At 49.1% G+C, this 13,695-nt stretch overlaps 1 protein-coding gene across 1 annotated transcript in view; it reads left to right on the top strand.

The window, feature by feature from the left end:
* Positions 1–9,047, top strand: part of NPC1L1 (NPC1 like intracellular cholesterol transporter 1) — a 43,478-nt gene extending 34,431 nt beyond the window's left edge. The window contains exons 12-20 of the mRNA XM_022593089.2: positions 2,986–3,176; positions 3,340–3,464; positions 4,058–4,184; positions 4,348–4,403; positions 5,524–5,674; positions 5,884–6,115; positions 6,274–6,387; positions 6,465–6,627; positions 8,491–9,047. Of these exons, the coding sequence (XP_022448797.2) occupies positions 2,986–3,176; positions 3,340–3,464; positions 4,058–4,184; positions 4,348–4,403; positions 5,524–5,674; positions 5,884–6,115; positions 6,274–6,387; positions 6,465–6,627; positions 8,491–8,690 (1,359 nt within the window). The 3' untranslated portion in view covers positions 8,691–9,047. The remainder of the gene's footprint in view (positions 1–2,985; positions 3,177–3,339; positions 3,465–4,057; positions 4,185–4,347; positions 4,404–5,523; positions 5,675–5,883; positions 6,116–6,273; positions 6,388–6,464; positions 6,628–8,490) is intronic.
* The last annotated feature ends 4,648 nt before the right edge of the window (positions 9,048–13,695 follow it).

Raw genomic sequence — 13,695 nt, 5'->3', positions numbered from 1 at the left:
GAAAGACTTACTTATGTCGTTGAGCTATTTGTTTTCTATATACCTTATAGCTTTTTTGTCTCTCATTTCCTGCATTACTATCTTCTTTTTGTTTAGTTGATAGTGAAATGCTTAAATTCCTTTCCCATTTCCTTTTGTGTATATTCCATGGCTATTTTCTTTGTGGTTACCAGGGAGATTACATTAAATATCCTAAAATTTGTTGAATTTATCCTAGTTTAACATGAATTACATAGAAAAAATCTGTTCCTATACAGTTCCTTTCCATTTCCTTTTAGTCATTGCTATCACAAAATTACATCTTTACGTACTGTGTATCCAAAAATGCAGACTAATCACTTTTTATGTATTAGTCTCTTAAGTTATGTAGAAATAAAAAAATGGAGTTACAAACCAAAGTTACAATAAAACTAGCTTTTATAATTTTCGATGTATTTACCTTTACCACTGATCTTCATTTCTTTATATGGCTTTGAGTTATACCCTAGCATCCTTTCATTTCAACTTGAAAGACTCCTTTTAGTGCTTCTTGCAGGACAGGTCTTGTGGCAATAAACTCCTTCTGCACTTGTTTATCTGGTAATGTCTTAATCTTCCCCTCATTTCTGAAGTACGGTTTTGCCAGAAGTAGGATTCTTGGTTGACAGTTTTTTCCCCTTAAGTACTTTGAGTATACAAACCCACCACCTTCTGGCCTTCAAGTTTTCTAATAAGAACTGTGCTTATAATCTTATTTGGGATCCTTTGTATATGATAAGCTTCTTCTCTTTTGTTGCTTTCAAAATTCACTTTTTGTCTTTATCGTTCAACAGCTGAATTGTAATGTGCCTTGGTGTGGGTCTCTTTGATTTTATCCTACTTGGAGTTTGTTAAGCTTCTTGGATGTTTATATTCATATCTTTCATCAGATTTATGAAATTTTGGCTGTTATTTCTTCAAATAATCTTTCTTCCTCTTTCTTTCTCTCTCTTCTCTTTCTGGGATTCCCATGATGCGTATGTTGGTCTGCTTGATGATGTCCCACAGGTTCATTTTTCTTTATTCTTTTTTCTTTCTCTTCTTCACTTGATAATTTCAATTGTCCTATCTTCATGTTTGGTAATTCTTCTTCTGACTGCTCAAATATACTTTTGAATCCCTATAGTGAATTGTTTATTTAATTATTGTACTTTTCAGCCCCAGAATTTCTTTTTGGTTCTCTTTTATGTTTTCTCTTTATTGATCATTCCATTTTGTTCATACATCTTTTTCTTGACTTTGTCCATATGTTATTTTAGCTCTTTGAGCATCTCTAAGATCGTTGTTTTAAAGTCTCTGTCTAATAAATCCATTGTCTGGTCTTTCTTAGGGATGGTGTCTGTTGATTAATTTTTGTTCCTAGGTATGGGCCATATCTTTCTGAGTCTTTGTATGTTTTATGATTTTCGTTGTTATTGTTGTTGAAAAATGGACATTTGAGAGTCCACAGTAACTCTAGAGATCAGATTCTCTTCCTTCCCCAGGGTTTGCTTATTTATTTATTTATTTTTATAAATTTATTTATTTGTTTTTATTTTTGGCTGTGTTGGGTCTTTGTTGCTGTGCGTGGGCTTTCTCTAGTTGCAGTGAGCGGGGGCTACTCTTCATTGCGGTGCGCGGGCTTCTCATTGTCATGGCTTCTCTTGTTGCAGAACATGGGCTCTAGGTGCATGGGCTTCAGTAGTTGTGGCACGCGGGCTCTAGAGTGCAGGCTCAGTAGTTGTGGCACATGGGCTTAGTTGCTCCGCGGCATGTGGGATCCTCCTGGGCCAGGGTCAAACCCATATCCCCTGCATTGGCAGGCGGATTCTCCACCACTGCACCATCAGGGAAGCCCTATTTATTTATTTTTAAAAACTTAATTGTTACTGATGTCTCTGTCATGGAGATCAGCCTGAGATGTAAAGTTAAAGTCTTTCCAGATCTTTTCTGAGCCTTCACCTTTCCCCAGGCATGAGCAGTGACTGTTTAAATTCCCCTGTATTTGTGGTTGATTTTGAGTGTCATGTTTCTTAAAGGTCTGGCTCTCAAAAGGAGAAAAAGGGAGATATGAAGGGGAAAAACAATAAATCAAGCACTTGCTCTTTAAATATCTTGGAAGTAACTTCAGCTTGAGGTGAAGGTTTTAATGGTGCCTGACTCTGTGTCTGCTCTACGGATATCAGAAGCAGCAATAAGTGATCAGAACACATATCCTTGATATTTAAGAGATGGGCCTTATAGCCTACCCTGGATCCTGCAAGCTGTGTGCAAACTGTTCCTGGAATGTGTGCATGGCTGCCTGCTTCAGGCTGGGAGGATAAAGGATGAGTAGCCAGTACCATGCTAAGAACCATCCAAGCCATCCTCTGGAAGCTTCAAGCCCTCAATCGACCCCAGAATTCCAGAATAGTTACATCAGACAGATTCTGCCAGTGCAGTTGGAGTCTAGGTGGGGAGGTGGAATCCTGGTTCTTCCTATTCCAACATCATCCCTGATGTCACTTTGAGGTTTTACGTTATAGGAGAAGGGAACAGGCCATGCAGATGCCTGGCACATGGCCTTGAGGGTGTGCACATGGGTGTTTACATGTGCGTGTCTGTGCAGTCTGTGGTCACTTGTTAGACTGTGCCTGTACCAAACTGGGGATGATAAGAAGGGGTAAAATTATGTGTATATGTTTGTGTGTGTGTCAGAGTGTGTTCATGCAGGCTGGCATGTGATGCTCTGTGCATGTACCTCCATGAGTGTGTTCTGTGCATGTACCTGTAATTATACCTGGATGTGTGTACCTTGGAGTGTGTACCTCTATGGGCACACCTCTGACCATGTACATCTGTAATGGAACCGTACGTGTGACTCTGTGAGCACGTATCTCTGTACCCCTGTGAGCATGCACCTCTGTGTGTGTACCTCTTGAGCATTTGCTGGAGTGAGGCTCTTGGGGTGTGTCTGGCCCTGGCATCACTGACTGTCCTCTGTTCCAGGACTCGTACCTGCTTGACTATTTCCTCTTTCTGAACCGCTACTTTGAGGTGGGGGTCCCAGTCTACTTTGTAACCACTGGGGGCTACAACTTCTCCAGTGAGGCAGGTTTGAACGCCATCTGCTCCAGCGCAGGCTGCAACAACTTCTCCTTGACCCAGAAGATCCAGTACGCCACCGAGTTCCCTGATGAGTGAGTGCCCCAGCCCACCCCTGGCTGTCCCCCTACCCTGCTCTGCTGCCCACCTGCTGCCATGTGCCTGGGGAGGCCCAGAGTGAAGGTTGGACCGTAGGAAGGACCCGCCACAGCCTGCCTGTGTGGTCCTGTCCCCTGAGCTCCTCTCCCCGACCCTCAGGTCTTACCTGGCCATCCCTGCCTCCTCCTGGGTGGACGACTTCATTGACTGGCTGTCCTCATCTTCCTGCTGCCGCCTTTATGTCTTTGGCCCCAATAAAGATGAGTTCTGCCCCTCGACTGTCAGTGAGTATGGGGCCTCTGGGGGCTCAGGGCCCACTACATCTTGGGGAAACTGAGGCTAGAAAAAGGACAGGACTGGTGGAGGATCTCTTAGCCTCTCCCGCTCTTCGGCAGGGTCAGTCGGGGCGGGGGGGTCCCCTCTTGGTGCACAGGTGTGGGGGACTGCACCCGTATGTGTGGACGCCCAGCTGGCCCACCAGGCAATCACCCCCTCATGCCCCTGCTGAGTTGTGCCCACACCCGCCGGGCAGGCTGCTGCTCACATGCCAAGGGAGTCGAGTGAGAGCTGGGATCGGCACGTGGCCCTACCCTGGAGCAGCTGCGCTTGTAGGCGGAGTGGGGAGGCCCCGTGGTGGCTGCTTCTCTGTCCCAAACTTCTCTTCCTCACTTGCTCATAGGTACCAGCTGTTTCCATAACTGAGAGGGGAACTCCTCCCATAGTTAGAGACAAATGCAAATCTCTCCAGAAGTACCCACGCCTGTTGCGGCAGTGGCAGTGCGTGGGGATCATGATGGGAAAGGACCACAAGGTGGGCAGAGGGGGCGCTGACTGGCCTTGTGGGTGCCGCCACCTGGAGCCCCTGCTCTCTTTGCAGACTCCCTGGCCTGCTTGAAGAACTGCATGAGACACACAGCAGGGTCTGTCCGGCCATCAGTGGAGGAGTTCCACAAGTATCTTCCCTGGTTCCTGAGCGATGAGCCCAACATCAAATGTCCCAAAGGGTAGGCTGGGGTGGCGGGTCCACCAGGGAGGACAGCTGTGTGGGCGCCCAAGGCGGGGGCACAGAGGGGCAGGAGGCAGTGTGGGTTCTCTGGGAGCGGCCACAGGCCAGGCGCACGGAGGGGCCCGATCCTTGGCTAACCTGCTCTGCTCTTCTCCCTGCAGCGGCCTGGCAGCGTACAGCGCCTCCGTGAATCTGGGCCCAGACGGCCAGGTCTTAGGTAAGCACGGCCTCGACTGGAGGGGAAGACCAGAGTCAGCTGCTCCGGGGGCCCCACGAGTCCCAGGGAACAGCTTCTCCACCTCGAACCTTCTCTCCTCCCTCCTTTATGGAGGACTTCTAACTGCCCTGGCCCTAGCTTCAGAGGTCACGTTGCCCAGCTCCACATCCTCAGACTTTACCCCATTTCTGCCCTGCTTCCTTCTCCCCACCCCCAAATCCAAGGTCAGTGTGACGTTCATGGACTTTTCAGTGGCTGATGCCACACCCGGGAGCCACCCACATCTTTTTCTCTCAGGCACAAGTCACACCCAGATGTGGGCAGTGGGCAGCTGGTTAAATGAATGACTATTGACTTACCCAGTGGGTGCCCTGATGCACAGCTCTGTTAAGTAAGCTGTTTCCATTTTTCTGTCTCCCTTTCTGGTCCTCTCCTATAGGAATATGTACATTGGAAAAGTAATTAAATGAATTTTAAAAATCCAATGCATGTTTTGAAACCATACAGAGCAGCGTTTGGGTTCATCTGGGAGATCTCTTCTTCTTTTTTTCTTAATTTAATTTTATTTTTGGCTGCGTTGGGTCTTTGTTGCTGCGCACGGGCTTTCTCTAGTTGTGGTGAGAGGGGGATACTCTTCCTTGCGGTGCTTGGGCTTCTCGTTGCAGTGGCTTCTTCTGTTGTGGAGCACAGGCTCTAGGCACGTGGGCTTCAGTAGCTGTGGTGCATGGACTCAGTAGTTGTGGCTCATAGGCTCTAGAGTGCAGGCTCAGTAGTTGTGGCGCACGGGCTTAGCTGCTCTGCGGCATGTGGGATCTTCCTGGACCGGGGCTGTAACCCGTGTCCTCTGCGTTGGCAGACGGATTCTTAACCACTGCGCCACCAGGAAGTCCTGGGAGATCTCTGCAAGCTCTATCCTTCAGAGGCAGGGCTGGGACTTGAGTCTTGCACAGCAGTAGGACCAGCTGCAGAGTTTGCAGGACTGGGGCCAAACCAACATGCTGGGCCCTTTGCTCAAAATGTATTAAGAATTCCCAGATGGTGGCGGCAGAGCCCTGAACCCAGCCGGGCGCTATCCCTCGGGGGTTCTGAGGGCGCCTGGCACAGGCTCTGACCTTTGCAGCCTCGCGGTTCATGGCCTACCACAAGCCGCTGAAGAACTCTCAGGATTACACGGAGGCTCTGCGGGCAGCTCGGGCGCTGGCAGCCAACATCACCGCCGACCTGCGGAAGGTGCCGGGCACCGACCCAGAGTTTGAGGTCTTCCCTTACACGTGAGTCCCTGGGCACTGGGATGCAGGGAGGTGGGCCCGGGTGAGGGTGCTGGGCTGGTGAGGGCGGCTGCTGGGTGGGGATGGGCTGCAGCAGGGAGGCTCGGGCTGCACCTGGGCCCGGGCCCCCCGACACCCTCCCCTAGCTGCATGCTCATCCTGAAGTGGGCGTGGGAAGCCATGGAGCAGTGACTGTGCCCTGCGACCCGCAGGATCACCAACGTGTTCTATGAGCAGTACCTGACCGTGGTCCCTGAGGGGGTATTCTTGCTCACCGTCTGCCTGCTGCCCACCTTCGCTGTCTGCTGCTTCCTGCTGGGCATGGACATCTGCTCCGGCCTCCTCAACCTGTTCTCCATCATCATGATCCTGGTGGACACTGTGGGCTTCATGACCCTGTGGGATATCAGCTACAATGCTGTGTCCCTCATCAACCTGGTCACGGTAACCTGCTGGCCGAAGGGGCAGGGCTCCAGGGCAGGAGGGGTGCTGGCCTCATAGGACGACCCCAGCTCTTTCTAGAGTCTAGATGCTGCCCGCTGGTCTGGGTGGAGACCCCTGCCCCCGCCCTTTTGTGGCTGAAGCCCCCTCTCTCCCCACAGGCGGTGGGCATCTCTGTGGAGTTCGTGTCCCACATCACCCGCTCCTTTGCCATCAGCACCAAGCCCACGCGGCTTGAGAGGGCCAAGGAGGCCACCATCTCCATGGGCAGCGCGGTGAGTGGATGGGCTGCCTCACGTAGCCCTCGGCCGGCTGCCCCGTGCCCAGCCTGACGCCCACCTGTGACCCCCAGGTGTTCGCAGGAGTGGCCATGACCAACCTGCCCGGCATCCTCGTCCTGGGCCTGGCCAAGGCGCAGCTCATCCAGACCTTCTTCTTCCGTCTCAACCTCCTCATCACTGTGCTGGGCCTGCTGCATGGCCTGGTCTTCCTGCCGGTCATCCTCAGCTACCTGGGTGAGCGCCTGGGGTCCTCTGACACTGCCAGGCCCCTCCCTCATGACTCCAGGCCACAGGCAAAATGCCACGAACACACACAGCCCTGCTTACTCGGGACAGTCACCGCCCAGATTGCGAGCACACAGTTCCTCCTGGCTTGGAAAAACTGGGGTCTTTCACTTAACATGTGAAAACATCTTTTTTTTTTTTTTTTTGTCAGATGTATGTTTCAAACACTTTCAGTGGCCGTATGGTCCTGTGCTGTGTGCTGTTGAACTTTTGATCGTGACTTTCAGCAGGAAATATATTTTCACACTGAGAGGTGATGTGTACAGGCATGGACACGGACAGGCAGAGTAGAACAAGCATTTCACAAAATGACACTGCCGGAGAAGCCTTGGATATTTTCTGTTCTAGTCTATCATTGATTTTTAAAAAAATGCTGGTGTTATCTGCGAAATTGATTTCATCACTCATTCATGGGTGACCACTTGCAGTCGAAAAACATATCTTCTCCTATGGATCAGCCACAGTCCATTTAACCAGCTCGCAGCTGCTGGACATTAGACTATTCCTGACTTTCCATGTTATTGCCAGTGCCGCGATGACCATCCTTGTGGCTGAATCTTTGACCTCATCCTCCAATATTTCCTGGAGAAAGTCCAGTCTGTGAATGTTGATTATTCATGCCAATGGTTAACGCCCTCCAGCAAGTTTTATCATTTAAACTCCTACCGGCAACACGTGCATTTCTGTTTCCTCATTGTTGAGCACAGTCATTTACACACCCCGTCCCCCAAAAGAGATTTTTTTTTTTGGTCGCACTGGGCGGCTTGCGGGACCTTCGTTCCCGACCAGGGACTGAACCCGTGCTCTCGGCAGTAAAAGCACGGAGTCCTGACCGCTGGACCACCAGGGAATTCCACCGCCCCACCCCCACAGAGATTTAAACTGGGCCCGCAGGACGAAGCGTCCCCCCTGTTACGGTGGGCAAGCTGAGAGCAGTTCAATGCTGCACCATTCCCTGACACCCAGAATAATAACAATGGTAATTTTAGAGAAAACATTTACAGAAGGGTGTGTTTGTGCTCTAATATATGTGCACTAGTCGTCTTATCACCTCTGGAGGTAGGTGATGTTTTCATCCCCATTTCACCGATGAGGAAACTGAGACTCCCACCCCAGTCACAGAGCTGGTCACACGCAGTGTATCTGGAGGCTACACAGCTCCAGCACCCCTACCCAAGGCACCAGCATCTTGTAGAAACTTCCTGACCCCCTTTGGAAGAGGAGAGTGTATTGGGGATGGTGGGTGGTGAGGAGGACAGCCCCAGGGGTCACCCAGTTGGGGAGCTACAGGTCCCACAGGTTGTGGCCACCCCTTGGAGATTCCGAGTGGCCGGGAGTGAGGAAGGAGCTCGCAGGTCCTGCCCCCTCAGAGTGGCCTGGGATCTTGACAGAGAGGCGAGTGGCAGGCGCAGAGACCCCCGGGCCCCTCCCTGACCTGAGTCTGACAACAGAGCGAGGAACGGCTTCTCTCGGCAAGGAGCGCTTGCACAGGGTGTCCATGAAGAGAGGAGGGGGTGGCAGTCACAGGCCATGGGTGTCTGGGGGCTTCCCCTGCAAGATCCCCGGATGGCGGGGGTCTGCACTGGAAGGCAGGTGGGCCAGGGGCTGGGCGCAGATGGCGGCTGAAACGGCTACTGGCATTTAGGTGTAGGGTGGAGCGAGGGCTGGGGCGAGGGGCAGTGGTGGAGGTGGAGGGCTTCGGGCTTAGTTCTCGCTCTCAGGAACTTCCTTTTTAGGCCACAGCAAATGCCTGCGCCCCGCATCCAGCACACGCTTCCCTGACCGTGGTCCTCTGTACCTATCCCTCTGCAGGGCCTGATGTCAACCCAGCTCTGGTGCAGCTGCAGAAGCAGGAGGGGGAGGTGACTGCAGCCACGGCGGCCTCCTGGTCAAAGCGCCCTGCCCCGATGAGCACGGCCAACAGTGTCTATGTCAACTACGGCTTTGAAAGTCCTGCCAAGAGCGAGGGTGGCCTGGGTAGCTCTCGGCCTCACAATAGGCAGAAGCTCTGATGGAGCCGGAGCCCCTGTCCAAGCTCACCGGCCCTGACCTGAGGGGCCATGAGGGCTCCTCTGTGGGGGTCCCTTGACCCATCCCCGCCCTCAGGGCCTGGGAGAGGCTGTCCCCACAGGAGTGCCCGCGACAGGTCACCCTCTGGCCATGAGGTCTCACCCACAGGGACACACGATTGTGATGGAGGTGGCGCGCGATGGCGTGGGTGTGATCTGGTCCTGACCCACCTCTTGAATTTGACGTGTGTCCTCCTCATGCAAGTTTTAAAACTTTAGTTCTGTGTATGTAAACATATAATATTATTGCACATTTAAAAGTTTTCCTTAATTGATATTATACTTGACCTATCCTTTTGCAATGAGGTTGTTTTATTTTTGCACGCAACATACATTTTTTTGATTTATTCATGTTGATACGGGGAGATCTAGTCCAATCATTTGAACTGCGACACAGCATTCCATTGTGTGAACGAACACGGTGTTTTTATCCATTCCCCAGCTAGTGGGCAATCACATTGTCCCCAATTATTTTTCTGCTATAAGTCCACAGTCACTTTTGTGGAATTCAGAGCTCCCAAAGCTCTGAAAACCTACTGTGTTTGTCTCTTTTTCTCCTGTAAGTTTGGGACAAACTCATTTGGTGGCAAAAACCGATCAGACAAGATGTATCTATTTATACTTTATAAATAGGACACTTACACTGTTCAACCAACTTGTTGTGAATAGTCATATATTTCAGTGCATTAATGAGTTTGATTTTGTGTCGCTGCCCCAGATCCTCCTGGGGTCTAATATCTAATGTACTGTAAGCATCAAATTACCTTTCTAAAAAATGTTCTAAATCCTGAAATTCAGCTCACCTATGGGATTTCAGGTATGGAACCATGGACCTGTGTGATGAGCACGTGCTTACACGTCTCCTGTCTATGTGTGGGGAGCTACCATCGCTGTAGCACTGAACAGCATACAGGCAAATGCCTCCCAGAGAGGTTGCCCTGTTCACACCAGCAGTGGATGAGGGTGCCTCTCTCCCTGCACCAATACCACCGAAACGCTCCACTTACTTTTGAGAGGCAGGAGGGTACGATTATGGATGATTATCCCTTTTTTAAAAACACTTTTTTAAAAGAAGACTTTTAAATTTTAGAATAGTTTTACAGAAATATTACAGAGATAGTACAGAGTTTCTGTATGCCCCCCACCCAGTTTACCCTGCTAACATATTACATTAGTATAATACACTTGTCAGTGTACAATTAATGAACCAGTACTGATAATTACTACTAACTAAAGCCCATACTTTGTTTAGATTTCCGTAGCTTTTATCTAGTGTCCATTTTCTGTGCTAGGATCCCATCCAGGACACCACATAATACTCAGATGTTATGTCTACTTAGGCTCCTCTGGGCTGTGACAGTTTGTCAGACTCTCCTTTTCTTTGTTTTTGATGACCCGGACAGTTGAAGACTGGTCAGGCATTTTACAGAATGTCCTTCAAATGGGGTTTGTCTGGTGTTTCTCCTGATTAAACTAGGGTGATGGGCTTTTGGGAGGGAGACCGCAGAGGCAGAGCACCGTTCTCAGCATATCGTGCCAGGGGTGCCTGCAGTCGCCACCACGCATCGCTGTGATGCTGACTCTGACCACCTGGCTGAGGTTGCAACGGCCAGGCGTCTTCCCTGTACAGTTATCTTGCACCTGTTTCCACGCTGTGCTCTTTGGACGGAAGTCGCTGTGCACAGCCCACACTTAAGGAGGGGGGAGTTATGTTCCACTTCCTGGCAGGTGGGGTGTTTACATAACTTATTCGGAACTCTTCTGAACAGGAAAATTGTCTGTTCCTCTCCATTTATTTATTTATTCGGTATGATATCTATATCAGTATGGACTCACGGATACTCATTTTGAACTTTGGGTTCTAATATACTACTTTATCTGAGGCTCAAATTGTTCCACGTTTGGCCATTGGGAGCTCTTTCAATTGGCTCCTGGGTCCCTTTGGCATACTCCCATCACTGTGGAATTTTTTCCCCTTTTTGAGCACTTCCTTACTTTCTGGCATTATAAGATGATCCAGGCTCAACTTGTATATTTCTGCCCCAGTCCTAGAGTCAGTTGTTTCTCCTAGGAGTTCTAGCCCTTCTATTGGAGATGGGATTAGAAACCAGGATCGGGGTGTTCAGTGTGTGCGTTGCTGCTGGGGCATTGTTGCTTCTGGGTCCTCTCAGCTGAGAGAGCAAGGAAACGTGTGTACGCTGACCCATGTATGTACACATTTCTATAAATATTGCTATATGTAGCCATTTGTATCTATATTAAGCTAAACAGGAGTTAATGCTGATGCCTCCGCCTCTAACCCATAACCACGCGAATCATTCTAGACTGCTCTCTTGCTTATCTGTAGCCTCCCATGCCAATAGTGAGAAGCCCGGCTGTACCACCCTCACCATTTACATAATTGTTCATTTCCTCTGTACATACGTAGTAGTTTCAGAAATGATAACTCATATCCCTGTGGAAAACAACCTTAGAATTAAGTGTCTGCTATGTACAGTTCCTTTAGCCTTTAGTCTTCCAGACACCATTCATTTCCAAAGTTACTTAGGTCAGCATCTTCTTCTACCACCCCTTTCGGAGAGGCTGTTTCGTACATTTTTAATACAGTTAGATTCTTGTGTCACATTCTTCCTTCCATTCTGGTGTTACAAAATCATGTGTGTAAAAAAGATTGTTGGGGGCGGGTAATCAAGAGAACACTATCCCTGGTTGACCCTCCAGCTGGACTCAGGCAATAGGAGACCCCTCACCCCTTCTGCTGTCCTTGTACGCTCTGCCTACCGTTCCCACAGTGGGAGCTGTTTTCAGGGAAATGGCCTTGAGAGAGTAAGGTGTTGATGAGACCATCCAGTCAGTGTACGTGACTGAACCCAGTTAAGGCTTCTGTATAAACTTCTAAGATTCTGGCAGAGTGGCTGCCCAGGCTAGCCTTGTAAGTTACTTCCCTTGCTTATTAAACCTGCCACCTACCAATCTGAAGTGGTTTGCCTCTTTCTTCGGTCTCTCCTTGCCCTGGGTGTATGGGGGCTAGATTGTGAACCAACAAAGATCCATTCAAAGTATAGGATAGACCAATGGGTATTAATGTGACAAAGTAGGAAACATTTATTGATTGGGTTTTCAGCGTCCATATTGCAACTAACCACTGACAAACTACAATCTGTAGAATTTTGGTGTAGTGTCCAAGAATAATACTCACGTTTATTTAAAAAGACAAACTACTATTTGTATGAGACTGGGTTTCTTTTTTTTTTCTTTTTTTTGCGGTACGCGGGCCTCTCACTGTTGTGGCCTCTCCCGTTGCGGAGCACAGGCTCCGGATGCGCAGGCTCAGCGGCCATGGCTCACGGGCCCAGCCGCTCCGTGGCATGTGGGATCTTCCCGGACCGGGGCACGAACTCGTGTCCCCTGCATCGGCAGGTGGACTCTCAACCACTGCGCCACCAGGGAAGCCCCAAGACTGGGTTTCTTATACTTCAATCAAAACAACATATTGCAATGCAGTGAATGCAGCAGATGAGAGAATCTTGCTGTCTTCAATTAGCTAGATAGTAAAGAGATTTGCAAAATTTAAAAGGATGCTATGTTTCTCATAAACTTTTACTGTTTTGAAGAACATTATTTCTTCATAAAAATATGTTAATACATAATGTGTTTTTTATGGTTATTAGAATGCATAAAGAAATATTTAAAAATTTTCTCAGTTTTAATTTCCAATGTGGTAACTACCGATAAGCATAATCTACATAAAATATTGAAGACTCTTTGGAGTCTTCAATAAATCTTAAGAGTGAAAATGGGTCCTTTTTTTTTCTTTTTCTTTTGGCCGTGCCTTACGAAATGTGGGATCTTAGTTCCCTGACCAGGGATTGAACCTGGGCCCTCGGCAGTGAGAGCTCAGAGTCCTAACCACCGGACCGCCAAGGAATTCCCAGTAAATGGGTCCTAAGTCCAGGAAGTTTCAAAACCACTGCTCTAGGGCAATTTATCTGAGTTTGCCTTTATTTACAATTCATTAGCGCCCATGCACTATGAAGATATATGTTAACGTGTAGATTTTAGGCCAGTAGAGATGCAAATCATTTCTATCCACTGGAAAAGATAATCTACATCATTTTGTAGGACACCAGCCAGCTTCATATCCCACCTAGCAATCTTACTCTGTTTTCTCAAAGTGCTGATAAATATCCAGTTTCTCCAAAAGCTTCTCCAAACTAGCTTTGTCATATCACTGGTTACTTTACTTAAAATGTATAAATGTTTCACATGTGTTCATGACATATTTGTATGAGTGTTATATTTTTAGTTTAAGATTATGCTTTGACAGACACTTAGGACACGTATACACGCTGGGTGTATACTACGCATACAATGTACATACTACACACAAATACATACGTATGTGTATATTTCACGGGATGGCACGCCAGATTCTCTACTCTGCACCTAGCTCTTTCCATTTAATATTTGTGCATGCACTCACTTTACATTCTTGTCTTTTTGTATTTATGCACTTCACCTTGCATTTCACCCACGGCTCCGTTATTAACAGGACAGACACCACCCGCAAGCGCTCGCATTTCCTCTTCTGACGCGCCAGCAAAAGGCTCCCGCCGTCCCGCCTGGGGCTCGGGACACCCAGTTGGGAACGCAACCCAAAGACCACGTGACAACAGCGAGGCGCACTTAACACTTGCCCGCGCTACACGTCTTCCGTCCGTTGCCAACATGGCCACTAGGCGCCCTCAGTCCCGCAGCTCCGGGCTTTCTTGCGTTTATGGGCCCACGTCCGCTCCTCAAGCGAGACCGCTCGGGAAGCCAGGGGCGGTGGGGGCGGGGCCCGCGTCAAGTCGACTCAAACTCAGCCCAGCCGAGCCCTACCGCTGGGGCGAACTAGCGCGGACCGGAAGTTTCACGGGCGAGCTGGCTGCCGGCGCCATAATCACAG

Source organism: Delphinapterus leucas, chromosome 9 (assembly GCF_059928025.1).
Source record: "Delphinapterus leucas isolate spDelLeu-1000000601 "Yukka" chromosome 9, BTC_Dleu_Yukka2, whole genome shotgun sequence".
NCBI lineage: Eukaryota > Metazoa > Chordata > Mammalia > Artiodactyla > Monodontidae > Delphinapterus > Delphinapterus leucas.
This window is presented reverse-complemented; position numbering and strand designations above follow the sequence as displayed.